Source organism: Corvus brachyrhynchos, unplaced genomic scaffold (genome assembly GCF_000691975.1).
Source record: "Corvus brachyrhynchos isolate BGI_N302 unplaced genomic scaffold, ASM69197v1 scaffold101, whole genome shotgun sequence".
NCBI classification, from domain to species: domain Eukaryota; kingdom Metazoa; phylum Chordata; class Aves; order Passeriformes; family Corvidae; genus Corvus; species Corvus brachyrhynchos.
In genome coordinates this window covers 22,331,571-22,356,941 of record NW_008237239.1, presented here as the reverse complement: position 1 = coordinate 22,356,941, position 25,371 = coordinate 22,331,571, and the positions used below count along the sequence as shown (strand labels likewise).

General features: G+C 36.7%; 1 protein-coding gene across 13 annotated transcripts in view; it reads right to left on the bottom strand.

The window, feature by feature from the left end:
- The window catches only part of CDC42BPA (CDC42 binding protein kinase alpha), a 184,512-nt gene that overhangs the window by 74,552 nt on the left and 84,589 nt on the right, over positions 1-25,371 (bottom strand). For all 13 annotated transcript variants that reach the window (XM_017730140.1, XM_017730150.1, XM_017730145.1 and 10 more), the window contains 4 exons: positions 5,886-5,979; positions 4,922-5,122; positions 4,092-4,340; positions 283-362 (listed from right to left, as the gene is read on the bottom strand). In XM_017730140.1, coding sequence (XP_017585629.1) covers positions 283-362; positions 4,092-4,340; positions 4,922-5,122; positions 5,886-5,979 — 624 coding nt within the window. The remainder of the gene's footprint in view (positions 1-282; positions 363-4,091; positions 4,341-4,921; positions 5,123-5,885; positions 5,980-25,371) is intronic.

The following is a 25,371-nucleotide window of genomic DNA, read 5'->3' as shown; positions in this document are numbered from 1 at the left end:
TCCACAAATCTAGCCTTAACTTTGTCATGTGCAGTTAACTTTATACATTGTCTAATAACTACCTTTCTCAGCAAAACTCCCCAGAGCACATGTGCTGACCTTTGCATTCATGTAAATTTTACCTGCAGAGAGCTCATTCTTTTGAACACAGCATTTTATATTATGGCCTAGCAACTTCCCCAATAAACCACATTCTTTGATATCTATTCAATAGGTTTCAAAGACAGAAAGTTAGAATACTCTGTAACTAGCCTACAAACAATTCTGGAACTCTTAACTTACCAGCTACTTGTATATGTGAAACCCACAAATGGTAAATGATGGCCAGAAAATGCAGTGTGGGATGGTGGAGGCATTGTTTCCTAGAAAAATAATAGTACAGTTGAGTAAGCAGTACTCTACTGGACTTAAAAGAAACAGACTTTCCAGTTTAACCATATGAGAAGTGTTAGCCATAGTATCATATTAACTATATTCACTGTCATGCTTATCTACAGCCCAAATATGAAACAGCATCAACTAAATCTATTTATAATAGCATTTAACATATACAAAAACAGAGCACACTAACATAAAAATGCTTTTCTAATAAAATAGGCTATTGTTGGAGGAAAGCAGAATATTACACATATTAGATGCCAATTTATTCCTTCTTTTTTCCAAGAAGCTCTTAGCACAAAGAGCAATGCCTTTTATTCCCTGCTGTACTCCTCTCTGCTATTCAGTCAACAGGGCTTCCTGCCTGTAGAATTACCAGCCCACTTCTGAGTGGGCCATCTCTATTTGGAGAGAACAATCAGCAGGCATTTACTAGAAAGTAGTAATACAACAGAGTGTTCTAATCCCATTAGTGCTTTGACCATTTCTTCATTCCTTGCTCCTCTTTCTTCCCAGACAAAGAACTACAAACCAAGACAAATCTTTGAGTTTCTCCTCAGGCTAAAAGAACCCTGTTGTTATTTTATTTGAACCATTTTAAGTTCTAATATTCTTAAATGTTCTGTTAAAAGCCTCCTGTTTAACCCCAAGATGCAAGGTTTATGTTGCTCTGCTAGAGATGGCCATTACAGTCACCCAAAAAAAAAACCCCTAAGATGATGATTATTGCACTGAAAGTGATAAAAGATTCTAAATTGTCAGAAAAGGTACATAATGATTTCTTTCTAAACCCAAGCAAAAAAAAAGAAAGGAACCAGTTGTGCATTTTTTTCATGTAAAACTCAGCAGGAAAGGACAAGGAGTAAGACTGCATTCAACAGAAATCTGAAATTACCTTTCCAGTGGTGGCATCAGCTATATTACATCCCAACCTTGTCCTCTTAGCTGACAAAAACCTTCATGTTATAAAAGAGTTCCCAAACAACACTAGTGATATTGCTAGATTGTGTAAGTTCATTAAGTTGGGCATTTTGGAAACTAAGGACAAGACCAAATTACAAAGACTTAATTTTCCACTAAATCATAATAAAAATATCAATTATTACAGATTACTATGGTTAGAAAAGATAAAATTTTATTTCTCCTTTACATTTTGTTTTCACCTTTCATAGATTCCAATTTCAAAACTGTCTTTACAGATAACTTTAAAAATATCAAATGCATAATTGCATGATTTTAACAGCCCACATGACAATTTTTGGCTACCAGCCAGGTATCTCTTCTAAAATATCGTATCTATTGATAGTAAGGTAAGATTCTGTAAAAGAATTTGTTTTGCAGAGATCAAGATATGTATCTCCTGCTGCTTGTGTGAATTTAACTGTACAACCATGCTGAGAAAATTATAGCTGAATCTATCGTATCTCTGAATGAGGCTACTAAACCAAACAGTTAAAAGCTAAAACCCAGCACAACTTAGGCTGCCTCAACAGCACAGTTTTGCCCTTTATGCTTGTGTGTATGCTCAACATACTTTTTAAATTTCATTATTATGTATATAATTTTTCCATGGGACTACGGTCTCATTCAAAGTTCAGGAAGAATAACAATCATGGCTTTTCAACACTGTCTTTTATCTTCAGCATTGGGTTTTCCTCCTTTACTCTATGCAATTCAAATCTTGCCAAGAATTTTTAAAAAAAAAAAGAGGTCTCATGGGCTTATCTGTGGCGCTGACCTCTATAATAGCAGTGCGAGTATGTGGAACTTCCTCAAAAGATAAGTATGAAATATGGAGGAGAAAATACCTCCAAGTCATATATAAGGAATTTGAGGCAAAGCAATATGAAATACAATGTCCACCAGTCAAAGCAAAAATGTAAAATATTCTCAGTCGTGCAATGCCTTAGGCTAGGTTTTTTCAGCGGGTCTGAGATTCTAGGTGTGAAAAGAAATGGCAAGAAAATAACAGAACAAAACCTTCAGATGTTTCAAATTAGGAAACTGAAAAAGAAGCTCTAGAAACTGGCATTCATCTCTCACAGTTCAGGGGCATTGCTTTTCACCCCCAAAAGTCTAAAGCAAATTTAGAACTGGACTCCATTTTCTCAGCTGAGAGTCCAGTAACTCAGCAGAGGAGCATTCTTTCTTCACCTGCAGCTCCCTGTTTCTTCATGATGGTAAAGCATTCACACTGCACAGGCACAGTATGAGAGCCTCAGTTGGGAGACTGGGCTCTAGAAAGGAGGAGTGGTGGAATGGACAACATTAAAATGTGTGAACAACCTCCAAAAGCTATTTCAGCTTCACAAACAAAGACCTGCTATTATATACAGCAACCACTCCAGCCACTTGATCCTCATAGCTGTTGTTGGACAAAATAATATGCAAACAGGTATCTGAAGACTGTATAAAAAAGTTTTAAGATAAAAATACTTTAGTTGTGAAAGGAGGTGGAAAGATCAGATGCAAGTGAGGAAAAAAAAGAAAAGAAGGCAAGTCATCCTATGCAGCTACACTGGTGTAATTTGCCTATAAGGAAAAGGGCTCTGAGATTTAATCAAAGATCACAGAACCGTTTAGATTGGAAAGACCTTTAAGATCATTGAGTCCAGCCATTAACTCAGCACTGCCAGGTCCATCACTAAACCGCCTTCCTAGGCACCACATCTACATGTCTTTTATATACCTCCAGGGATAGTTGACTGACCACTTTCCTGGGAAACCCTTTTGGCAAAGAAATTTTCCCCAATATCCAAACTAAACCTTCCCTGGCTCAACTTGAGGCCATTTCCTCTTGTCCTGTGGCTTGTTTCTTGGGAGAAGAGACCGACAAAGTGTTTTAGTCAGTGTTTTCCATATTTTAATGTGTACTTGGAAGAAAGGGAATGTAAATAATCATCACCTGTCTGTATCAATTCATGTTGCCTATCTCTTATCTGCAGCCCCAGAAAACTGAGATGCACATGCAGTTCAGAAAACAAAAGTAAAAGTGGTGAAAATGCTTTACCTCCCATGTAAACAGCAGGTTTCTGCATCTTTCAACAGAGACACACACAAACACACACAAAGATATTTCCAAGGAGAGAACACAAGGCATTCCTCCAATGCTAAGACATCTATCATCTGTCAAAGCTCCTTTTCAAAAGCATAGAAACAGAAAGTCTGGTAAAATCAATAGCTGCAAAGCATTTGAAGCAAAGGTAAAAATATTTTCTTGTTCCTTTAGAAATGGCTGTAACATTTCTCCTCAAAACTCAAGTCAGAAAAAAAGCTAGAAAAATTTAGCAGAAACAAACTGAATGGAATCCAACACCGATACGAGCAATTAGAGTAGAGCAATAAAATACAGTAAAATGCAATATGCAAACTTACACTAAGTCTTAACAATGCTCTGCTAGAAACAGTCTTGTAGACCATCTGCATGTAAATCTATTATTCTTTATAAGACAGGGACACTAAACTTGTCACTGCAACAGATGTACATTAGCTGAAGACATGTAAAGCTACAATGAATTTACAAAAGTTATCCTTACGTGACTGAGTTTGGAAGACCAGCCTTCAAACTATGAAAGTATTCCCTTCACAGTTCTTCAAAGCAGCACCTAATTGCTATTTATGCAGAACACATGAAATAAACTGCCTTTTATGTCCATTTCGTTACAAAGTATGCTGCAAAGGCTGATTCATCAAAATGTTAATTGTATACTTACAGAGTTTTTTAAGCAATCATCATCCACATCAAAGTTTGATGTATCAGTAGGGCTGCTGACTTCTGGGATGTAAGGTGCCTCACAGTTCCTAATGTTGTCCCAATCAATCCCAGCAAAAAATGGATGGTTCTTAAAGTCTTCTATTCCATTTTGTCCAAGTCGATGCTCCCTGCTACAAATGAGCCTTCGGATGAGGTCCTTTGCACTTTCAGAGACATCTGTCACTTGAGCAGGAAACTGAAACCTCTCCTTAAAGATTAAAACAAGAGGAAATAGTTTATTACCACGAAAAACTTGGAAAAACTAACTTCTTAGTGAAAATCATTATGTAGAAAAAGAAATGTGCAAATACTCCAGCTCTGAAATACATGCACTAAGGTTTCAAGGAAAAGACTTCTGCTAAGGATAGAAACTATTAAAATTTTTTTGTCTTCTAGTTTTTCTTCTTTATTTAAATTTCTCTTACACTACAGCTGTTGTATTCTACAGCTACCTCCATGTGGAAGAACATTTCAGAATTTTCTGCATAAGCCAAGGAATGGGTTCACCAGAAGAAAGTAACACAACAGGATTGAAGCAATGTAGCCAAGATTGACTCCACAGAGTGAATTAAAATCCATGTTTCCAAGCCCAGATTTTACGTTTTAGCTTTATCCCAAAGCAAAGCCATCTGCAATCCATAACCATAAACTTACTACATGGAAACATATTTTTTGTTCTATATTTATGAACATTAACATAATTAGTACATAAAAACTTATTTTTAAATGTGTCTTCAAGTTACCCCATTATTAAAAATTAGCTTAGAGACAGACAGAAAATGCACTAACTTTGTGGTTCATTATTTTCCCATAGGTCTCCACCAAGGACTCAGCATAAAAGGGCGTTTCTCCATAAAGCATTTCATACATGCAAACGCCCAGGGACCACCAGTCACACTCGGGCCCATACTTCCCTTTTCCATCTTCCATGGCCTGCAAGATTTCTGGAGAGATGTAGTCTGGTGTTCCAACTGCCACTGAGGATTGGACCTGGAGAAGTTACATGTTCAGGATTAAAATCAACTTTCATCATTACAGACACTGTGGTACTGTGCCTTTATATATAAATGCAGCCCAGCATTCTCGTTGTAACAAAAACAACTAAACACAAACAAAAGCTTCTAAATTCAGAAAGAAATACTTAAGCATCCAAGGCACTGCATGCACAGGGATCCCAATAATACACTTTTGCTAAACTATTATCAATATTTAAAAATAGATAAAGGAGAAAACTGTCAATTGTCAGGATTAGAGCCAGTAAGCAATTACAGATTAGGTAATCACATATATTAGGTCAAATGCTTTGTAGCCCTCTGGGACATGATTAAACATACTGGAATTAAATTCTAGTCACACTTACTGCATACTGTGCAAATTTAAATGTACTAGTAGAACATCATCACATTCCAGTATCTCATCCTGCTCATACTAAAGCTTACATTTTCAATAAAGATTAGAGCTCAGAGCTTAAAACTGAGAGATTCATAGATCATAAACACCTACTTGGCATTGACAGCACAGCTTCTCTTTACTTATTCATGAGTTGACTGTATGCATCTAAAAAGTTTCTAATATACTGCAAATCTAAGCAGTCTACAGTTGTAGTTTCAAGAAAGGTAGTTACATACCAATACCACTTACAGTTCCATTTCATTTGACATAAGGCACTTTTCCCCTTTATTAGCATGCATTTTGTGGCTACCAAAGGACTGAAGCAAAAATATTTAGGAATGAATCATTCTTTCTAATTTACCGTTCCATCTTCCATCAGCTTCAGACAAGAACCAAAATCTGCTAATCGAATATGTCCATTCATATCCATCAAGATGTTGTCTGGTTTTATATCCCTGCAATTAAACCAATTTCAGAATTAGTACAAAAATGTATTGCATAAGATGTATTCCAAGAATCAACTCTGCAAGGGTCTTTTCATTCAAAACCTGCAACCCATCAGTACATAGAAGACAGTCACTCGTGATACGGTGAAATTTGCACTAGGGACATTTCATGACAGGGGCTGTAGATCAATCAAATCATACAATGCTTCTTAATTTTACTAAGAATTGTGTAGTTAAATTCCTCTCATGTCTCAAGGGTAGACAGGAGAATCTTGCTTGCTCTGAGCTTTTGTATATAAAACTTGTAAATCATCTGAAGAATTTTAGTAAAGCGGTCTCCAGTGGAAGATGCACGCTTATACTAGAGCTGGAAAACAACCCCTAGATTTTACAACAGAACAAAGGCCAATGAAATCCTGAAACAGTTAACACATTTTTAGATTTACTGTCTTTCACTGACATTCTTCTCTCACGTGCATCTCGGTTCACTCTGTGCATCTGTCATACTTCTGCTGAAATGATCGTTGTATGCACTACTGCAGCTCTGCTTGCCAAACTCTGGCTGCCTCATTCAGGTCATGATGCAGATGGAAATATCCTTCTAAGCAGGCAACATAATAAAATACTCCTTATATTGTAAACTTGACCTTTTTTTTGTCCCAGGTTTTTCCTAAGTGTACTGAAATACAGGTAGAGTGTATGTTCCCACTGTGCAGATGAGTAGGATGAAAAAGCATCTATGTTCTCTCAGTTACCAGAGGGGTAATTCTTGTTCAACTTATAAATTAGGTTAAAATGTTGAAATTTCTTTTCTGTTAAGTATAGGTCTTAGAAATATACATAAGCTACATTTTAAAAACATATGACATTATTAGATTCTTATGCTATCCTTATCTATTATATTCATAACATAAGTTATGACTGCATAAATAAAGGTCTACGAATATTTTCTCAGTTAACATTTACAAGATATAAGAACACAAACATGTGATATAAGAACACAAGATATAAGAACACAAAATGAGTGATTCCTGACTTTGCTTCATTCCTCAAACTACTTATAAAACGAATGTCACCGATTTCTTGGCAGACAAATCTCAAAATATTCATAAGCTAAAATGTTCACATTGCACCTGAGAGCAAATATTGTTGTTTGTGTTTTGGTGTTTTGTTTTTGTTGGGGTTTTTTTCCCCCCAAGTAGAAATTGAGTTATAGACAATGCTTACTGATAATTTGTAATGGGAAAAAAATTAGAACCACACCTTGAACAACATTTTAGAAGCTGTGGCATAAAGGTGTCACAGTGTCATACACTCAGTGACAATTAACACAGTAACTGTTCGTTGTTTGAAAGAAAAGTACTTCCTGAATTTGTGTTACTCAAAGACAAGCAAGCAGAGGCCCATGCTGAAAAGCACCTTTCAAATATGCAGAAATATTTCCAAAGTAGAAAGCAAACACTGCAAGAAATCATACTTTCACAACCTGCAACGGAGCATAAAGACAATTCTTTACGAAGTAAATCAGGAGAAATAACCGAGTCCATTCTCTTAAGACCATTCTTCCACTCGATTTTTGCTGACACTGGATATGCCAAAGAATTGCAGCCTCCAGACTGAGATAGTTTTGTTTGTTTTGCATTCACCCACCAAAAACATTCCTTAAACAAGCTTCTAAATAAAAACAAACACATGCCATTGAGACTGCTGGAATTACAACTTCAGTTTAAAACACTTTGCAAAAACATGCACCTAAAATCCAGTTCCTCCTAGAAGCTGGACCTAGTTCAAGCTAAACAAAAACATGAGTCACCCTTGAGGCTCCATTTATCCATGTTCTATCTTTTAATATATTCCCAAGGGAAATAATAATAACATTAATAATCATCATCATCATCATCTCAACATCTCCCATTCAATCTCACAAAACAGCAGAAAACATGAAAAATCTCACTGTGTTGTCAACACTGTGCAAAACCAAACCTGCAAACAGTGAATGCACTCAGAGGAACAATTTCTTGCAGAGTGGCATTTGTAATGCTCAGTAATAATTTCATAAGAACAATTTTTAGTTAAGGAAAAACGAAAAAACCAACTTAATAAATACAAATTCTTTTCAGCTCTTGTAACAGAAGCTATGGGTTATGAACAACTGTTCTGAATTGTGAACTACATTAATAAAAGACGGTTTGAAAGACAAGAATTGCTGGCACCTGCACAGCAGAGTAGGCTATAAGCAAAGGGAAAGAAAATTATGAGCCCCAGAGGCGAACAAAGAACAGGAGTAATTATTGCCAGTGTAACTGAAGAGTGTGAAGGTAGTGATTATGGGAAAAAATAATGTCATAAACCATGCATCTCTACTGAGCCTGCAGTTGTTAGATTGCATTAGAATGATGAGTTTTGTTCTAGGTTTAGTTTTGAATGATGTTTGTTTACTGTCTTTAGTGATCAGAACCAATCTTTCTCCTGTCCTAAAGAGAATATGGTATTCTCTCTTCACATTCACTCCACCTTCAGCTTATCTCAGTTTCTTCACTGTATGGACTGCTTCCTTCTACTTCCATCTCAACTGCATTTTTATTCCTCTCTCTCCTAGACTCACCTCAGAAGTTGAGATGTCCAATCCTCCGCAGCCTATCAACCCCAAATTTCCTCCCCTTCTACTTCCTTCTTTCTCTCTCAGCTTCTTCACTCCCAAGTCCTCATCTCCCTGCTTGTTCAAATTTAACTAATCTTTTATTTTCTCCCATTTCAGTTCTCAGCAGTCACTATTTACTCACAGTCCTATTCCCACTGGCTTCCCATTCCTGTGATCCAGGACAACTATCCTCTTTCCTCATATCTAGTTTTTGTCCAATTTGCATAGTAATCTTCTTTGGCACCAAATGGAAGAGAACTATCAGTAATAGAGACACTCCATACTGTCTCTAATGTCTATTTATCAGCATCTCCCCAAATTCCTTCAGTATTACAGCTCTGAAACAGTGCAAAGCTACAGCACAAGAAAACTGCAAAGTAGTTAGGGATCAAACTCTGCACATGGTTGTTTGGAACTCGTAACAACTGGAATATTGAGGGAAAAATTATAACCTGAAAATATCTAGGTGGGGAGCAGAGGAATAAAAATATATCCATGACTCAAGGCAGATTGGATTCTGTCCTGAATTTCAAGTCTCCACATCCCACAGCAGAAGATTTTCTCTTTGGTTTTGTAAGAATTATTCTATTAATTAAAAATCTATATAGGAAGACTAATCCTTGTTTCTTGGTCTTGTTTCTGGAAAGAGGAACACTTACTGCTTCAGGCAAATACTAAGGAAGGAAAATTCCAGACCAAGTAGCTAAAATCTGGCAAAAGTAATGAGCAAATAATGAAAAGTTATATGGCTTAGTGAATAGACCACTGGGCTGAATCTCTGTAGATAAGAGTTACTAGGTGATTGTGGCAGACCATTTAAACATCACTCAACAAGAACCATGGTGCTCAGTCAAGCAGCTAATATCATCTGGCTAGAAGGCTGTGGAGCCCAAATACCCTAGTAACTCTGTGATTAGTTCACTGCAATAAAAGAAAAAGGTCTGCTCACTTGGAATACGAAATACTAATTCACTTTCAAGAAGAATAAGCATTTGAAAGGTATTTATGAGCCAGATTTATAGTGGGAACAAGTATTGAATTGGGGAAACGGCTCTGGCACCACTGTGCCCTCTGGAGACCCTGAGTTCGACCAAGTCCCAGGCAGTTCAGCCCTACTCTCACAGCAGCTCCTGTAGGAAGCCCAGTGTGCCAGGCATGCAGGTTGCCAGAGCTGGACCTGGCACAAGCCAAGCTAGAACAAATTCTTCAAATATGCTCTACACTGAATTAAGGGAACCCAAGTACCCAGCATACTCAAAGAAACTTTTTTTTTCCCCCAATGAGTGACTTAACAGCACCAAAGGAACTGGAAATCTGGACCAAATAAACTTCTCTAGAAACACATATGTCCATTTAAACTTTAACCCCAACAGAGTATCCAGGAGCAACTTCTACTTTTCTGAGCTTTGTTGGCCGTGACTGAAGGAGAAAATCAGCACTGCACAGCAGCTTTGCTGCTGTTTTCTGGAGTAGGCAATAGGAGTAAACAGTGTGTAATACGGAATACTTCATTTGCACTGAAAAAAGTGTGAAGGCTAATGAAAAAAATTTGAAAATTTGTTAATGAAGCCTTCCTTATAATGCTTCTTGGTTTTATTTGGGGAGCTGTTCTTCAGATGGGCATGTTTACCTAGATGACTTCACTCACCTCTCTTTAAAACCGTTTACTTTCTTAAGCTGTAATCAAAACCCAAACATTTTACATACTAACTGTGTTAATATAAACAACATTCTGAAATAGGACTACAGCAGATACCTGGATTATTGCCATTTATTTTGATTCCTCTGTTAATGAGCCAGAGTAGAATTTCATTTGTTCAGTAAGACTCAAGAAAAAGTATTCCCTCTGAGACATGCTAAATCCATAGCACATTCCAGCTGTAAAATAAACTAAAAAAGAATTTTTAATACACGTGAATGTGGTTTTTTCCCCCGGATTCATTTCTGATACTAAAGGAAACTTAAGGAATCATGAGGTCTTGCATATTGAAATTTGGACTAGAAAACTCCCTTAAGTTCCTTACAACTTGAATTATCTGATCATCTTATGGTTTCAAAGTGTATGGGTTCCTAAGGTTCATCTCTGTCATTCCTTGAATCACTGGATCAATGTAATTCTGTTGTTTGCAAGACCACAGGAAGTTCCTCAGGTCTACAGAACAGGAAGCAGCAGATTTCAGAAGAATCTTAACTTAATTTTGTTTCAAGGGCAGCTTCATGGAGGAGGGGACCAGACAAACAGATTGGAAGACGCATCAAAAATAGAGGGACACATTTGTTTAAAACTGTACCAGAATGACTGAGCAGCAGTCGTGTCAAATGCTACCAAAGATTGTGCCAATGGGTCAACCCACAGGCTTGTATTTTCTAAATTTAAGTGGCATTAAAGATTTTGTGACCAGTAGGGATCCCTCTTCTCCGTGGTAACTGTACAGTTATGATGCAGAATTTACTTGTTTTAGTTATTCATCTGTATTATTATTTTTTCTTTCAAAACATAAATGATCAGACAGAAACGGAGGAAAAAGCAAGTTCTTCTCTGCAAGATCAACAAAAGTGGCCAGATGGTGCAAGTGGGAACCTCTTAATATGTCCAACATGTCCTCCTAGGAATAACCATTTCAGATGCTGATGGACTGTCCTTGCATACACAGCTGAGCTCTTAAAGAACCAGCAGAACTGAAATGACAATAAAGGGACTCACACTGTTCTAAATGCAACAACCACAATACGAGCTGAGCCTGAATAAAGAAATAGGCCTGTCTGAAATCAAAGGAGCAATTTGGTAGCTGAACTACCACTTTATTTGAGCCCAGTAGATAGAAAAGAGATAATCTGGAAAACAAAATTTTATTTCTAATGCTAACATTAGAAAAGCATGGAAATCATTAATTTTCCTAAACAGGTCACATGCCCCCAAGACATGCTATTCTTGAATAGCAAGGAAGAAAGTGAACAGCTTATATTAAATTATTTTTCCGTGAAAACTCCACATGAACAGTATTTTTTAATGCTACCAATGCAAATTAAAATACCAGCATTTGAGAAAAATAAATCAGTTTCAGGTGTAACTGTTGGCACAGAGAAACTGATCCAGATAGCTTATTACAAATTAAAGATTTCACAGCACTTTATTTTCTCACTGTACATGCAACAGCATTCCCCAAAAGTATAAATCAAAAGGTTAAAAGCAGACATCAGTGATTATAGTTATTCACTCTTACAACAAGAAATGCCATCCTTTGCCAAGTTACCTACTTTAAAAAAAAACCACAACCAAGACTTCACTGCCAGAATGCCTGGACTTTTTATCCAAAATTCCTTTAGAACACAGGATTATCCCTTGTCAGGACAGAAGTTTGGCAAACTGCTTATTTCACTCCCTTCTGTTGTTTCAGGCAGACTTTCCTTCCATATACCTCTCTCACAAAGAAATGCTGCATCCATGATTAAAAACGAAGACATTTGGTTTTGGCAGCACTCCAATGAAATGAGAAAATTTGGTGCCTGTGAAGTTTTTATTAAGGTATTCAGTGATGCTCTACTGACAGCTTGCTTTAGGTACGCAGAGCGAAACAAGTGGTGAACTTACACCAAGAGTGCTGGTCAAATAATGCCTTTTTCCACAATCAAATGTATGGACATTGATGTCCAGCAGGTTATTTCTATTTTCCATTACAGTGGACTGGGTTATATCAAAGTCAGCATTGCCATATTCTGCCAACTACAGTTTATCTGAATTCTGATGAGCAAAACTGGAAATAGGCTCCATCTGGCAGAAAGACCAATGTGCACTGAGCCAAATTAGATTTGGACAGTCGGCAGTTATTCTTTAGTAATCCCAACAAGATAGGCTGCACAAGATAGCAGCATGAGAAAACTGGAATATGTTGTACCTCATTAACCGTGCCTCTTATCAAGACTCTACTGTGCCTCCTCCTAAACAGACACTCCTTCATTTTTGGGTGAAATCCAAAAAGAGCGTATTTCGATTGAAACCAAAATCATTTAAATAACTTTGATCTCAGCCTTATTATTTATATAGCACCCAAACCATTGCAGCATGTTTGTATACTAAACAAAACCTGCTTCATGTAAAGCTGACAAACTAAAGCTTACAACCAAAAAAGATGTAGTAGCCTTGCATATAGCCCTGAAGTTAATAGAAATAGCCAAAGCCTGAACACTTCAGAATCTAAGCCTTAATAAGAACAACTACAGGGAAAACATAAATGCTATAATCAACCTTATTTTATAATATTTTTTAAACAGTATCTTAATAGTGTAAAAATCCCTTGTTTTCTCTTTAACTCTTGATAATAAATTATTATGTATGTGCTGTTCCAGGAACACCCAGTAATTCACCTCTGCTAAAAGAATCTCGTCTAAGCAGCAGGAGATTCCTCTAAATCTCATTACATTCAATGGACAGACTCTCATCAATTAGTTTGAAACATCAACCAAACCACAACAATAAAGGTTCTAGATGTGTGATATAGTCATTATTTATTGATCAGTGTGGACAATTTTGTATTTGTACTGTCACACATCCTAACCAAGTTTTATTCTTAGTAATATCACAAAACTAAATGTAAAACAATACAGAATTCAAGGTTCCATGTACTGCATGCAGTACATTTATTACAGCACCTACAGAATCAGATACTTCCAAACTAACTTAGTTCCAGACCATATTTTCTGCCAAAGTATACTTTTTTAAGTCCCTGACCAGATTGAGAGAAATAATTCTGGTTTTCACTAAAAATAAGGTAATTACATTACATTCTCTTTTCCTACGAAGAATCTGCACCACAGACTCGAGTATAAAATGCAAAATAGATTAATTCTCTCCCACACTGAGTGTGGAATTTAAGTACCAATGAAAGATACTCATATGAAACATGAGAAAACACTCCCATAATAATGACAATAGGACACTACAACAAATTGCTTCAGGAAGTGTCACCATCTCCATCACTTTTCTTTTAAAACCAGTTAGACAAACGTCTGTCAAGACTGGTTTAGCTACAGTTTGATCTTGCCTTGCAGCCCAAGAAAAGTATTAGCTGACCTCTCCAAGTCCTCTCCCAGTCCTTTGCTCCACAGTCTTTAATTTCTGCCACACAGACAAGTATTCTGGACACAACACAGTATTTACCTTATGGTATCCAATGTTCTTTATGAATTTCAAATGCTAATAAAGGAAATAATAACAAGCAACAGGGAATGAGTACATCAGCCAACACATATATATCTTGAGTTTGTTCAGGCACTCATATTCATTCCTGAACACTTGAACAGTGTAGTTACTGGCTTATAAATATATGCTCCACCACATCATATTATAATATCCTAGAATTAATTTGCCTTAGAAAAATGTCTCCCTGTGGGCTTTGTGCATATGTATTTGTTTCCAAGTAATGGATATCTCAAACACGATAACAGCTGCAAACCAAGAATAATTATTTTTAAAACCTGCTTATGTCCATTTTTTTCCTTCTTTTAAAAAAATAAGTAAAAAAGGGTGATTTGAAAAATTCTTTTGGATAAATGCTTGGCAGCTACATACTCCCCATAGCTACTGTCTTCATCTAAAATGCTAATCAGCTGACAGAACCAGATATCTATGGAAAAAACCCTCACATGCAGGTTAGGCCCCTCATGTAGCGTTTTAAAGAGATGTCAGGGCAAAGTCACTTGTGGTTGTCTAGGAGTTATTTCTACTGCCTTGTCAGCTTTACAGACTAAAACCAGGAACACACTGTGCTATTAGATAACCATTGTAAATCTGGTACCTTACAAGGCTGATTTACAGATGTGATTTTAAACACCAATGAAATAAGAATAAAAGTGTGGTAGACATTATCAGAAAGACAATTCCTTATGTCAAACAATCAAGCGTGTAAGAGGAAGACCAATGCATTCTGAAACTTGTAAAAGTTCAAATTAAAAAATGGAAGTTAATTGAAATAGTTTGACATAGGAACTGCTAAAAACAAATTTAAAAACCCAAATCCAAGTTAACTGGCCTCTCAGAGTGGATCAAGAATATAGAAGTTTAACTTCTATAAGTTGGCTTGTAGCTGAGTTACTGTATTAGACCAAAAAAACTTGTAAGGACTCAAATATAAAATTGGGCACACTAAGTATTGAACATTTGAATGTTTAATAATGCATTGATCTTGAACAGAATAGTATTATTGAGTAAAATTTCATGCATGAAAATATGAGAGCCTTGTACTATATTTCTTTTTTGGGTAATTTTAATAGTTTTTAATAGCTATTTATGATGGTCTCTCCTGCTACAAAAGATTGAGGTACAAGCATGAAAGTTTTGAAAGACGTGCAAATATAAGATGGGAGGAACAAAACAGAAATGTTTTTACCTATTTCTTTTTCAAAAACAAAAACCGATTTGAAAAACAAATACTTGGTTTGAGAAGTCTGAAAACCACCACAGGAAATTAGTAAAAATTGCTACTAACCGAATGCAATTTGTAAAAATCAAGGAGACAACACTTGGGGAATTAGGTAAATATTCTTACATGAAACAAGTTGTAACATAATTACAGCACAGTATTGTAAAGCTCTGGAGGTACTGTGCCGTTCAGTGATCAAAGTCCGGAATTATGGTTAATTGGAAAGGACTACTCAAAAAATCCAACGGGAAATGCGTCCTGGGAATCTGCTCTCAGTGACCCTGTTCTGAGAAGGAGGGTTAGACTACCTGACCAAAAGAGGTCCCTTTCTACCTCACCCATCCTGCAATTCTGAAATTATGACTAAAGCTGCCCTCTCAATTTGATTTCATAATAACCTTCTGGTTACATTGTACCAAAGCTCCTCAAACCTAATGCTGAAATGCAGTAACACCAAAGTACTACCCGTTCAGCTGTAGCAGCTTACTTCTGAGTTCTTGTGGCTCAAGACAGAAAGTATCTTTAGCCTTAGCACTAAGAACATGCCTATTTTTGCACTGGAAACTGCAGTTCATAAAACAAAAATTGGCAAAGTCCCTCTCTCTTGTCTCTCAACTCTGCAGGGATATGACAGGTAAAACCACAAAATTGTCTTGATTGTATCTTGACATTTAGTAACAATCAGGCTTTCAAAATTTGTTAAAATTAAAAGCTTCCTTTCCCCTGATCTAAAGTCTGATTAACAGAAAGCCCCTATTTATCCCAAAATGCTCAGCAATCAAGGTTAGTCTCTGACATTGCTTACACTGTTAGGATAATAAGTGCTGGCAAGCTTGGCCTGAAGCCATCAGACACCACTCCATGAGCAGCCCTCCACACCACTGCTCTGTCACACAGGTTTTCTCTGTGTAAAAAGCCTTGGCTATCAGAGGAGACTCATCTCCTCATAAGAATGGCTTCAGCACACACATATGTATGCATATATATATAAAACAGCCAGGAGCAAAGCAAGGTTTATAGAAAGACTTTTAGGTGGCAAAATATATAAGGAAATTGCTGAAGATTCAAACAAGGCATTATTCAGGCCTGGACTACTTATTCCAGTGCATAGATTACTTTTCTCACCATGCTTTCATGACCTAAATTGTTTTTTTAATTTGCAGTAACTACATGCATGCTTTTTTCTTATTATGAAAGACCATTCTCAGGAACTCCCTAGAACAGAGCACTTCAACACATGCAGAAGAAAATTATTTACATTAGGGCTGTTCACTTATAGATGCCTCTTCAGAACCCAACTACTTGCACGCAGAAAGATTCAAAATAGGTGTTTGAATTAGATCCTTATGTTACTAATTGTGCCTATACTGAAAATACTGAAGCAACCTGAAATGAAGGAGCCCCTGGGAAAAATGGGATGGCAGGGAGTGGATTGCTCACCTAGCAAGGGGCCCTAAAGTAGAAGAACACACTTAAAAACAGGTCATGAACCAGAAGTTGTGCCATGGTAGGCTATGTATTATTTGTGAAGGAAGAGTTGGGCACCTTTAATTTACACAGCACTTAGTAAACAAAACAAAAAAACTGAGTTCATGTTCCTCTCTCCATCTGGTGTTCTTCTACTTCTCTAATAAGCTACAAATACATGCAGCAGAGGACCTGGCTGAGGGCACTCACTATTTTCGCCTCTCTAACCTGCCCAGCTGTCACAATGCTTTTTTTGGATCTGATCACTGTGCTTATAGTTTCACATTCCTCAACAGAAACTCCACACCAACAACATTCATCAGGGAAAACTGCCATTTGAGTCAACATTGGAAAGAATAATGGCCTTCAAGCCCAAAGTTGTATGAATATTGAGAAACGACACCAAGTACATGACAAACAAGTAACTATCACAGAAGTGCATTCAAATATCTTGTGCACGGTTTGCTCTCTTTTTGAGGCACCCTATTAGATGATACTTTGAAATACTAAAAACCAAACTAATTTAAGCTGATGGTGGTAGAAACAAGCTTCATTGAGCAGCCAACTTTAAATATGAAGTTTATTCACTTCAGATTTCAATGTAGTTACAATGGAACACCAAGAAAATTGCTTAAACTCTGTGTACTTCAGTTGACAGAGCTGTTTCTGGGTTGTCCAACTGTACTCTTTTGTATCATTCTATATTTTTCCTCCAGAAGATAAGAATAAAAAATACTATCCTAACAATTTGAAAAGCAATAAAATGACTGTATATTTGCCATAATTTGCCATGTCAACTTTACTGAAATTCCATTTTGGCTTCTAAGAACTTAAGTAAACAGATTAAGAACTCCACAAGCACTACTACCCTGCAGCGTATTCTAAAGATTAAAAAATTAAAGTCTGCTAAGTAAGGCTAATTCATGTCAAAGCTTTTAGATTTCTAATAGTATCATGAGTTACTGGTGGGTAAGGGAGTAGAAAGAGTAAGCTCCTTAAGAATGTTATGTCCATCTGTGAGTGCCATCTGTCAAAGAAATCCTGAAAGAAGAGGCTAACGAGGAATCCAGAATATGCCCAGCTGTTGCACTGTAAATTACTACCTATGCTAAAAAACCTTAACACGTATTTCTAGGCAGATAAATGTTTTCTTTCCTTTTGATTCTCATTTTAGATATGCAGCCTCTGCTCTTTGCTTTTCAGTACAACCACATACAGCCTCTGAAACAGCTCACGGCATTGAAAAATTCTGAGAGTAAACCAGACAACAAAAACTGAGGACTTGTACTGGTTTTGATAACAACAGTTAAAAAGTATTTTACCTATTCATTTTTTTTAAATCCAATGATGACACTAAGAAAGCAATTCACAGAAGAGTGTTCACTCAGAAGCTGTCTGGACTATCTAACACTTTTTAAATATATATTCATATATACGTCTTTATACATATATCTGTATAGGGCACACCTACATGTATTTTAATTATCAGGGATATTTATAAGTATCCTGAGCTTAAGCAAGTTATTAGTTGCAAATCACTAGAAAATTTCTGGGACTGATCAAGAAACAAACTAACCTGCTGGGTCCATACTGCACCCCACAGCAACTCCTCCTTAGTCCTTTTCTATCTTCCTCCAGGAAAAAATACACAGATATAAATACACCAAGAATTAAGGGAGCTGAGGGAAAAGGAGATCTGTGCAGAGATGAGTTCTGAGATATTTAATGCTTTTTGTTTTTCCAAAAGAAGGATATACAGTCTTAAAATGAAGTTGATCTTATCTCTCCCCTATCCATTTATTTGATCAGCAATAAAAAACTATTAAAAATGTATTAAAGGGAGGGGGGAAACACAGAAGAAAGTAGAGCATACTTTAAGGACACATAAAATATTCAGGAATAGGGAGCACATTACATAATTTAAATGAATTGTTTGCTGTTCCTGAGTTATGTGGGAAACAGAACAAAGATAAGATACAAAGCTGTGAGTAAACCCTGGAGACTAAAAAAAATAGTTTACATGGAGAAGAAAACCAATGCCATCCCAAGCGAACAAATATATATGTCAAATACTTGCCACAGCTCTTGCAATATGTGAAGAAGCACTGCTATATCCTATATATTTTACTGCTCTACTCCCAGGCTAGTAAGGCCTTTGGATTTCATATATTTTTTGAAAGACTACGCAGCAGAAGAAGAATGTTTCCAAAAACACTACTATACAGCCATTTTAATGTGCTGCACAGAACCTTTGCTTTCTTTGTCCTTCCCCCAATAAAGGTTTATTCAGCAGTTACACCGATACTTGGGATTCCTCTTTTTTTTAATGGAAGTCAGTGTTGTTAAGAATATCTACCCCTCTCCAAGAAAAAAAGGGGAGGTGGGAGAAGAGAACAAAAACAACAGACAAAAGTATAGCTTTTCCAAATCTGCCTTCTACTTAACTGTGCCCTAAATTAACAGTACAGAGGTTAAATGCTAATAGGAAAGAAGATTCCTTCCAAGTGAGTAAGTAAAAAGTAGAACAGTGAGAAGCAAAGAACCTACTAGTCCTGAAATAATGAAACTAATTTTAGGATAATCTCTCTTGCTTCCCCTCAGCTTGAGCAAGTTCTTTCCTGTATTGCAAATATGGCATCGTATTTATTATCTCTTGGTTATCTGAAAACAAAAATAAATTAATACTGTGTTGAAGGAATTCTATTCACAAGTTGTTAAATACAGCAGAAGATACTGCTATTGAAGACAAGAAATGCAAAGGGACTGTTTTTAGGGACAGAGAAAAGGAGAGTAAAAGCACCTACATATGTGCAAGGGAAGGAAGAAAATTTGTATTTCACTGGAAATTTAGATTATTTCATGTCATTATTCATTCCATGTCAACCACCAACCTGACTAATGTTGGTATAGGCTGAATCAAAGCCTTGCTGGAGGCAGCAAGAAAAAGAGTGAGTTCCTTACAGGAGTGTGCACAGGCAAGGCTGTATACTGACAAGAAAGAAGCAACAGGACTGCATCATTTTCTGTGTGCTGTTCCACAGCCATGTGAGAAATCACATCATGACCCTCTCATGAAATCCTCAACCAAGTCCTCCAGAGGGAGGACAGCACACAGGGTGGAAGAACCCAGCAGTGGAAGGAGCTGAAGAGGGACATAAATGGCTGCGAATCCACATGGAAAGCAGAAGTGAAGAAACAAAAATCCTCTCACCTCTCCCATGATGTGAGTTTTTTATTTGCTGTATCACTCAGGACTCCAAAATAATTTTTAAAGGGTGAAAAGTAAACATTGTGCCTTGCTGCTCATTTTGGAGTCGGGGTGGGAAGGCAGCCCCAAAGCACTGCACCGCAGCGGCCGTGCTGGGCACATCAGAACACAACTGGCCTTCCCCAAACCTCAGTACAGAGAAACAGGGCAAAGAGTTTTTCTGTCAGAAACCCCACCCTGACTGCTAAAAGAAGATACATTGTACATGATTATTTGGCATTAGCTTTTCATTTGTGTTAAACTAATTCCATGTGAAATTGTAGAGGTTCGTTTCTGACCATGTTCAGGGAGACTGCAAGGTGAGTTAGGAGACTCTCCAGAAGTCTCCTGTGCCCAAATGAAAAACATTTTACTTCTTAAAAGATTTTTTTTTTCTTTTATTTTGCTGGTTTGGGTCAGGAAAGGGTGCTTTCGTTTTTGACACTAAAAATACATTCAAAGTAAGATTTCTGGCCTATATAATAAGGGTTTGGATTTTCATTTTAACACACTATCCTCAGAGGTTCTTCTACCCTGTCTGTTTTTCAGACTGAGAGAATTTGAGTGAGAATTCTGTAAGAGACTGAGGCTCTGATCCTTCATCTGACCATGGGATACCAAGCAAGATGTTACACAGTCTGGGACTTTTTACTCCTCAGGAAGACCAGCTCCTTGACCCTTCTTTGCTGTAGAACATCAACACAAATGGAAGTAGAATGGAAAGGACAGAAAACAGGGAACAGCAGGATGTGAAGATGTGCTTCAAATTCCTAGCCTGCCTGTTGATTATTTAGTCACAGCCAATTTTTTTTTTTTCTATTGTGCTTTTTCACATTTGATGTTCATACAAAAGCTGTTAACTGCAGAAAGGAGGAGCTTGTCAGAGAGAGAATTTTTGAGTCTTGAAAATGCTGAAAAGCAGCACCTTGTGCAGACAGCTGAAGGGCAGGGTGGTAAGAGTCAGCTGGTGCTCAGGCAAGAGTCAAGTTTGCTGAAGCACCCAGGTGAACCACAAGCCTGCATCTTAGAGAAAACTATGGAAAAGTGATTCCAGCCTTTTCAGTTTTAGGTCCTATCACTGAATGCAACACCAGAATTTATATCAAGAAGTTACAATGAGAGAACATATACTAGGAAATGACGCATTTCACAACACTGCTTATTTTTTTATTACAGATTAAGGATATGACTGATTTGATGTGCCCCAATTACATGTGCTGTATTAAAGAGAGATTCAAATGAAGAACTGCAGCTACTGAGTGAAAGCTGTTCACAATTCAGAATTTCACAATTTTAAAAGAAAGTCAGAGAATACTGTCTTAGAACAAACAATTATTTAGGAATATTCAAGAGTACAACACACACACCATCCCTCAAGCTCTCAGAAGTCACTCCTATCTTCCCCCTCTTTGTTTCCCTCAACCCCATGCTTATTTTCTGTCTGGTCTCCTCACCATTTAAATTGCTGGTCACTTGGAGGATCAAAGCTGCTATTTTGAGTCACTTAACCTACAGTTAATCTCATTGTTGCTTGCCTGTTTAAGTAGAATCAGTTGGCTCCGGTGCACCTAATGGTTAACAAGGAGTCTGACAGTAAGTCGTGGGCTGTACGTAATGTTACAGAAGGTGCACTTCAGAACTTGCATAATGAGCAGTTTTAGCTAGTTTTGACATTAATTCTTAGAAAATTGAGGGATGTGTGACTTGATGAATGATGAATTAATCATTATTGCTGAGACTCAAGCATTGCTTTTTTCTCTGGAAACCAAATGGAAAGCAAATTCAAACTTAAACTAGCAAGTACACCTGTTGCATCTATAAATGATTTACTAACAAGATACACAGGCAGAGTTAATAAAAAAACTTTCTTTGGACACGTGTTATAGCTGATCTGCCTCAGGAAAAGTGTGAATAAAAAAAAAGTAAATGTTTCACTGAATTTTATTCAGAAGTGTGAAATCAAAGATCATTCCTACTTGGTGCCTGTGCCTCAGCTCCAACCAGGAGAGCCTTTTCTGAACTCACCACCAGCCAAATGGCTTTCAGCAGAGTGTTTATTTTAAAAAATGGAGACATTTTTTCCACCGTTCTTGACATTATCGACACCCTTACCAAAGCATTATGAGAAAACAATGCTTCCTAAGTTAGCAAAGTTACCACGTGCCTAGCACTACTCCTTTTCACAGATTCAAATACAGGTGCCTATTCTGTGTGGAAACATCAGAAAGCAATGGCTGCTATTTAAATATCAAATTTTTAGTATTCAATTTGAGATGACCTATTTTAAACAGATCATAGAATACCAGGTTGGAAAGGACCACATGGATCATCTGATCCAACCCTCCTTGGCAAAAGCACAGTGAAGATAAGACAGCCCAACACCCTGTCAAACTGATAGCCAGCTCAATGCTGGTTCTTTTAATAAATGTAACACTGCTTAAAATGCCTATGTAAATTATCTTCTTTCTTCTCATGGATCTGGAACCAAGGAGCATATAAAATTACATAACAGCGGTAAAGTACTGCCTGCCCAGAGCTGAGGTTTGAATGTCATAAATGTTCACTGAAATAAAATCATGGTTCAAAAAGATCTATTAGACTAGAAGTGTACTAAAAAAGTAACACACAGAAGATAAGGCATTCAGAGTTCTACTTCATCTATTATGCCAATGTGATTACCAATTTCAATAAGATTATTACTGGTGCTTTTTCAATGTTGTACAAACTAGTATCTCACCATCAGATACTTTCAGCCAAGAATCCTCATTACCATAAAACACAAATTAAGTCAAAGCCTTTAGTATGAATCCTGCACAAGCATGTGTATCACAACTATTTCACACACAAGCTGCATTCTTACCTTAAATGTACATTTGCTTTTCAGTAACTACTGCAATGTGTTCAAGCAGAGCAGTTAGAGAGAATCTCAATCATAACAGAACCCAAGAACTACACCAGGATTGTGTCAAAATTTCTAAGAGGATACCAGAAACCACTTCAATCCAGTTCAAGATGTTCTGTTATCACGTGACAACAGGAATTTCCTGATATTCTCAGAACAATTCTATTATTTCATCACTCCTTCTAGAACAGGGCTTAGAAGATTCTTTTGATGCTGCTAATAATATTCTATACATATGTTACACTGCACTAATCTGGTACTGGGGAACTGAGGGGCAATAATAGAGACAAAACAAGTGTGTGAAATCCTTATTGATCTGAATCACACAAGCACAGCCAAAACATTACACAACATTTTCTAACCCACAGAAATCAGCACCTGCAACGTGAAGACACACACTTGATGCTAAAGTGAATATCCAGATTTTTTTCCTATATGATATCCTCAAAAGAGCTCCAGTGTGTCAGAGGTTTCATGTTAGTTTTATCAAGACACTTTAAGATACACACATTCAAGTTAGTGTACACTGGATGGAAGGAAGACAAATACACTGAGACAGGCAGAGTTTTGCCAGGCACGAACATAGAAAGATTCTGGCAACACACTCAAAAGGTTAAGTAGGGAAATCAGCAATCTGTTTTGCATTCATGTAGTTACTGGCAAAGTACAGAAGTTAATAAATACTTTAAAAAATTATGGGACAGAAATTTTTAAATTTTGGCATATTCATAGAAAAAGAAGGAAAATGATGGAACAAGCAGAGTGGGATAACATAACTCCTGTCTCCCCAGGGAAATTGCACTGAGCAGCTTCTGTGTTTGTGTTTCTAATGATGCTGGCATAATTCTTGATGACAGCCTCTTTTTTTTTTTTTTAAATGTATCATAGACTGTAAAGGTCAAACATCATAACTTAATAGAAATCAGTTTTCTTTCATTGGAATTAGATCTGTGAGCAGGGATGCAAGGCCTGGTTTGGAATCAGATACCACAACACACAAATACTGCATTACTTTCCACAACATCCTCAGAACTCAGATTCCAATTTTTTGGCAAGAGACAAGTTAATCCCTCTTAGAATATTCAATTGGTTTTACATTTCAGCATTCAGAAGTCTCCTAAGCATTTGACTGTCAAAAGCAACCATGACATTAGTAATACAGACTCTCAGACAAGTATTTCCCAAAAACTATGTTTTTAAAGAAACAAGGTAAGCAAAGGCTGACTCAGTGTTTAAGTAGCAGTTTTGACTTGACAGTAATTTCTTTTTGAGTTCATTGACAAGTACTGTCACTGTAAATCATAATTCTGTTACTTAAATTTTCTACCATTTTTGGGATTTTACATTCTTAAAAGGAATACCAGCTTTGTGATACAGATGAGTAGGAAGAGAATGCTATTTGGAGCTGTTGCAATTAATCAGGCAGAAAACACGTGGACTATACTGACACTAAACAACTTTCACTTCCTTAAACATAATGTGTAATACTTAGAATGATTACGAGGAATACCACATTATACCATGCAAGCACTGGGAGCAAAATCTGAATTCCTTTGTTTGCACAATTCATCATGATCAGGTAATGTTTGCCACAGTATTATGGATTAAGACACAATTCCATATTAAAATATTTTTAATTTTTCTCACATGAGAGAAAGTGCCATGGAAAGAAAAAAATGACAGTACTAGGAAAGGTATTGATAATAAACTGACTGAAGGAGAGATGACTACATAGTGCTGAAAGAGGTAATAAAATCAGAGGGACATTATTAGTACTGATCCTCTGGGATCACTTTTGAAACTGATTTAACATTTTAGCTTTAAAACTTGGCACAAAAATAAATGCATGCTCATAAAAGGTGTAGCTATCACAAAGCTGAAAAGCAGCAGTAACAGCAGGGAAGACTGGAATATCACACATGCAGAAATTACTAAACTGAAGACTATAATAATAGAAATCAGATTACACTTAACAGTGTGTAAAATGTAAATACCTTCCTGGTAAGTTTAACAGCAGAAACTTCTCTTATACACCAAGAGCTGTAAGTGATAGGGAAGGAACTGAGTACACCAAATTATTATTTTACATCTGTACCTTTACAGTGTGATGGAACCATGGCTCTTGATTTCACTGGGAGGAATATTCTAGCAGAGTGAGAAATACTGCAGCTAGAACACAAGTTCTTTCCAAAATGTCATCTCATATAATATTTACAATTCTTGACATTAAAGTTTTATCAAGTTGTCTGACAACTCTAAGATTAAACAACAACTTGAAGAATGACCATACTCAACATTGGCATGAAACACTACTTCAAAAGTTCTTATCTGTAAAAGAAATCCTTAAAATTTTAACTTAAATATAAAGAAACTCCACTCAGGCTACCAAATATGCCAAAATGTAACTGTAGCCCCAGTAGTATGAAACAAACCAAAACCATGTGGTACAGAAATTTAGCTCTTTTTCATCATTACTAAACTCTTTAAAGTTAGATGCACACATAAAGAAATGTTATATTCTCCTGTTCTTCTTTCTATTTCGCAACACTGTCCCCTGATCAAAACCGGTCTTTGAAATACAGCACATGCAGATTTCTTATTTTACCTTATTTATTGTAGTCCCCAAACCTAACTTGCCTTTTTGGAAGTATTTCTAATCTTAGAGTTCCACTTACTCTCAGCTGTAGCTTGGCTGTTACTACACCTACAATGTCAGAGACAAAAT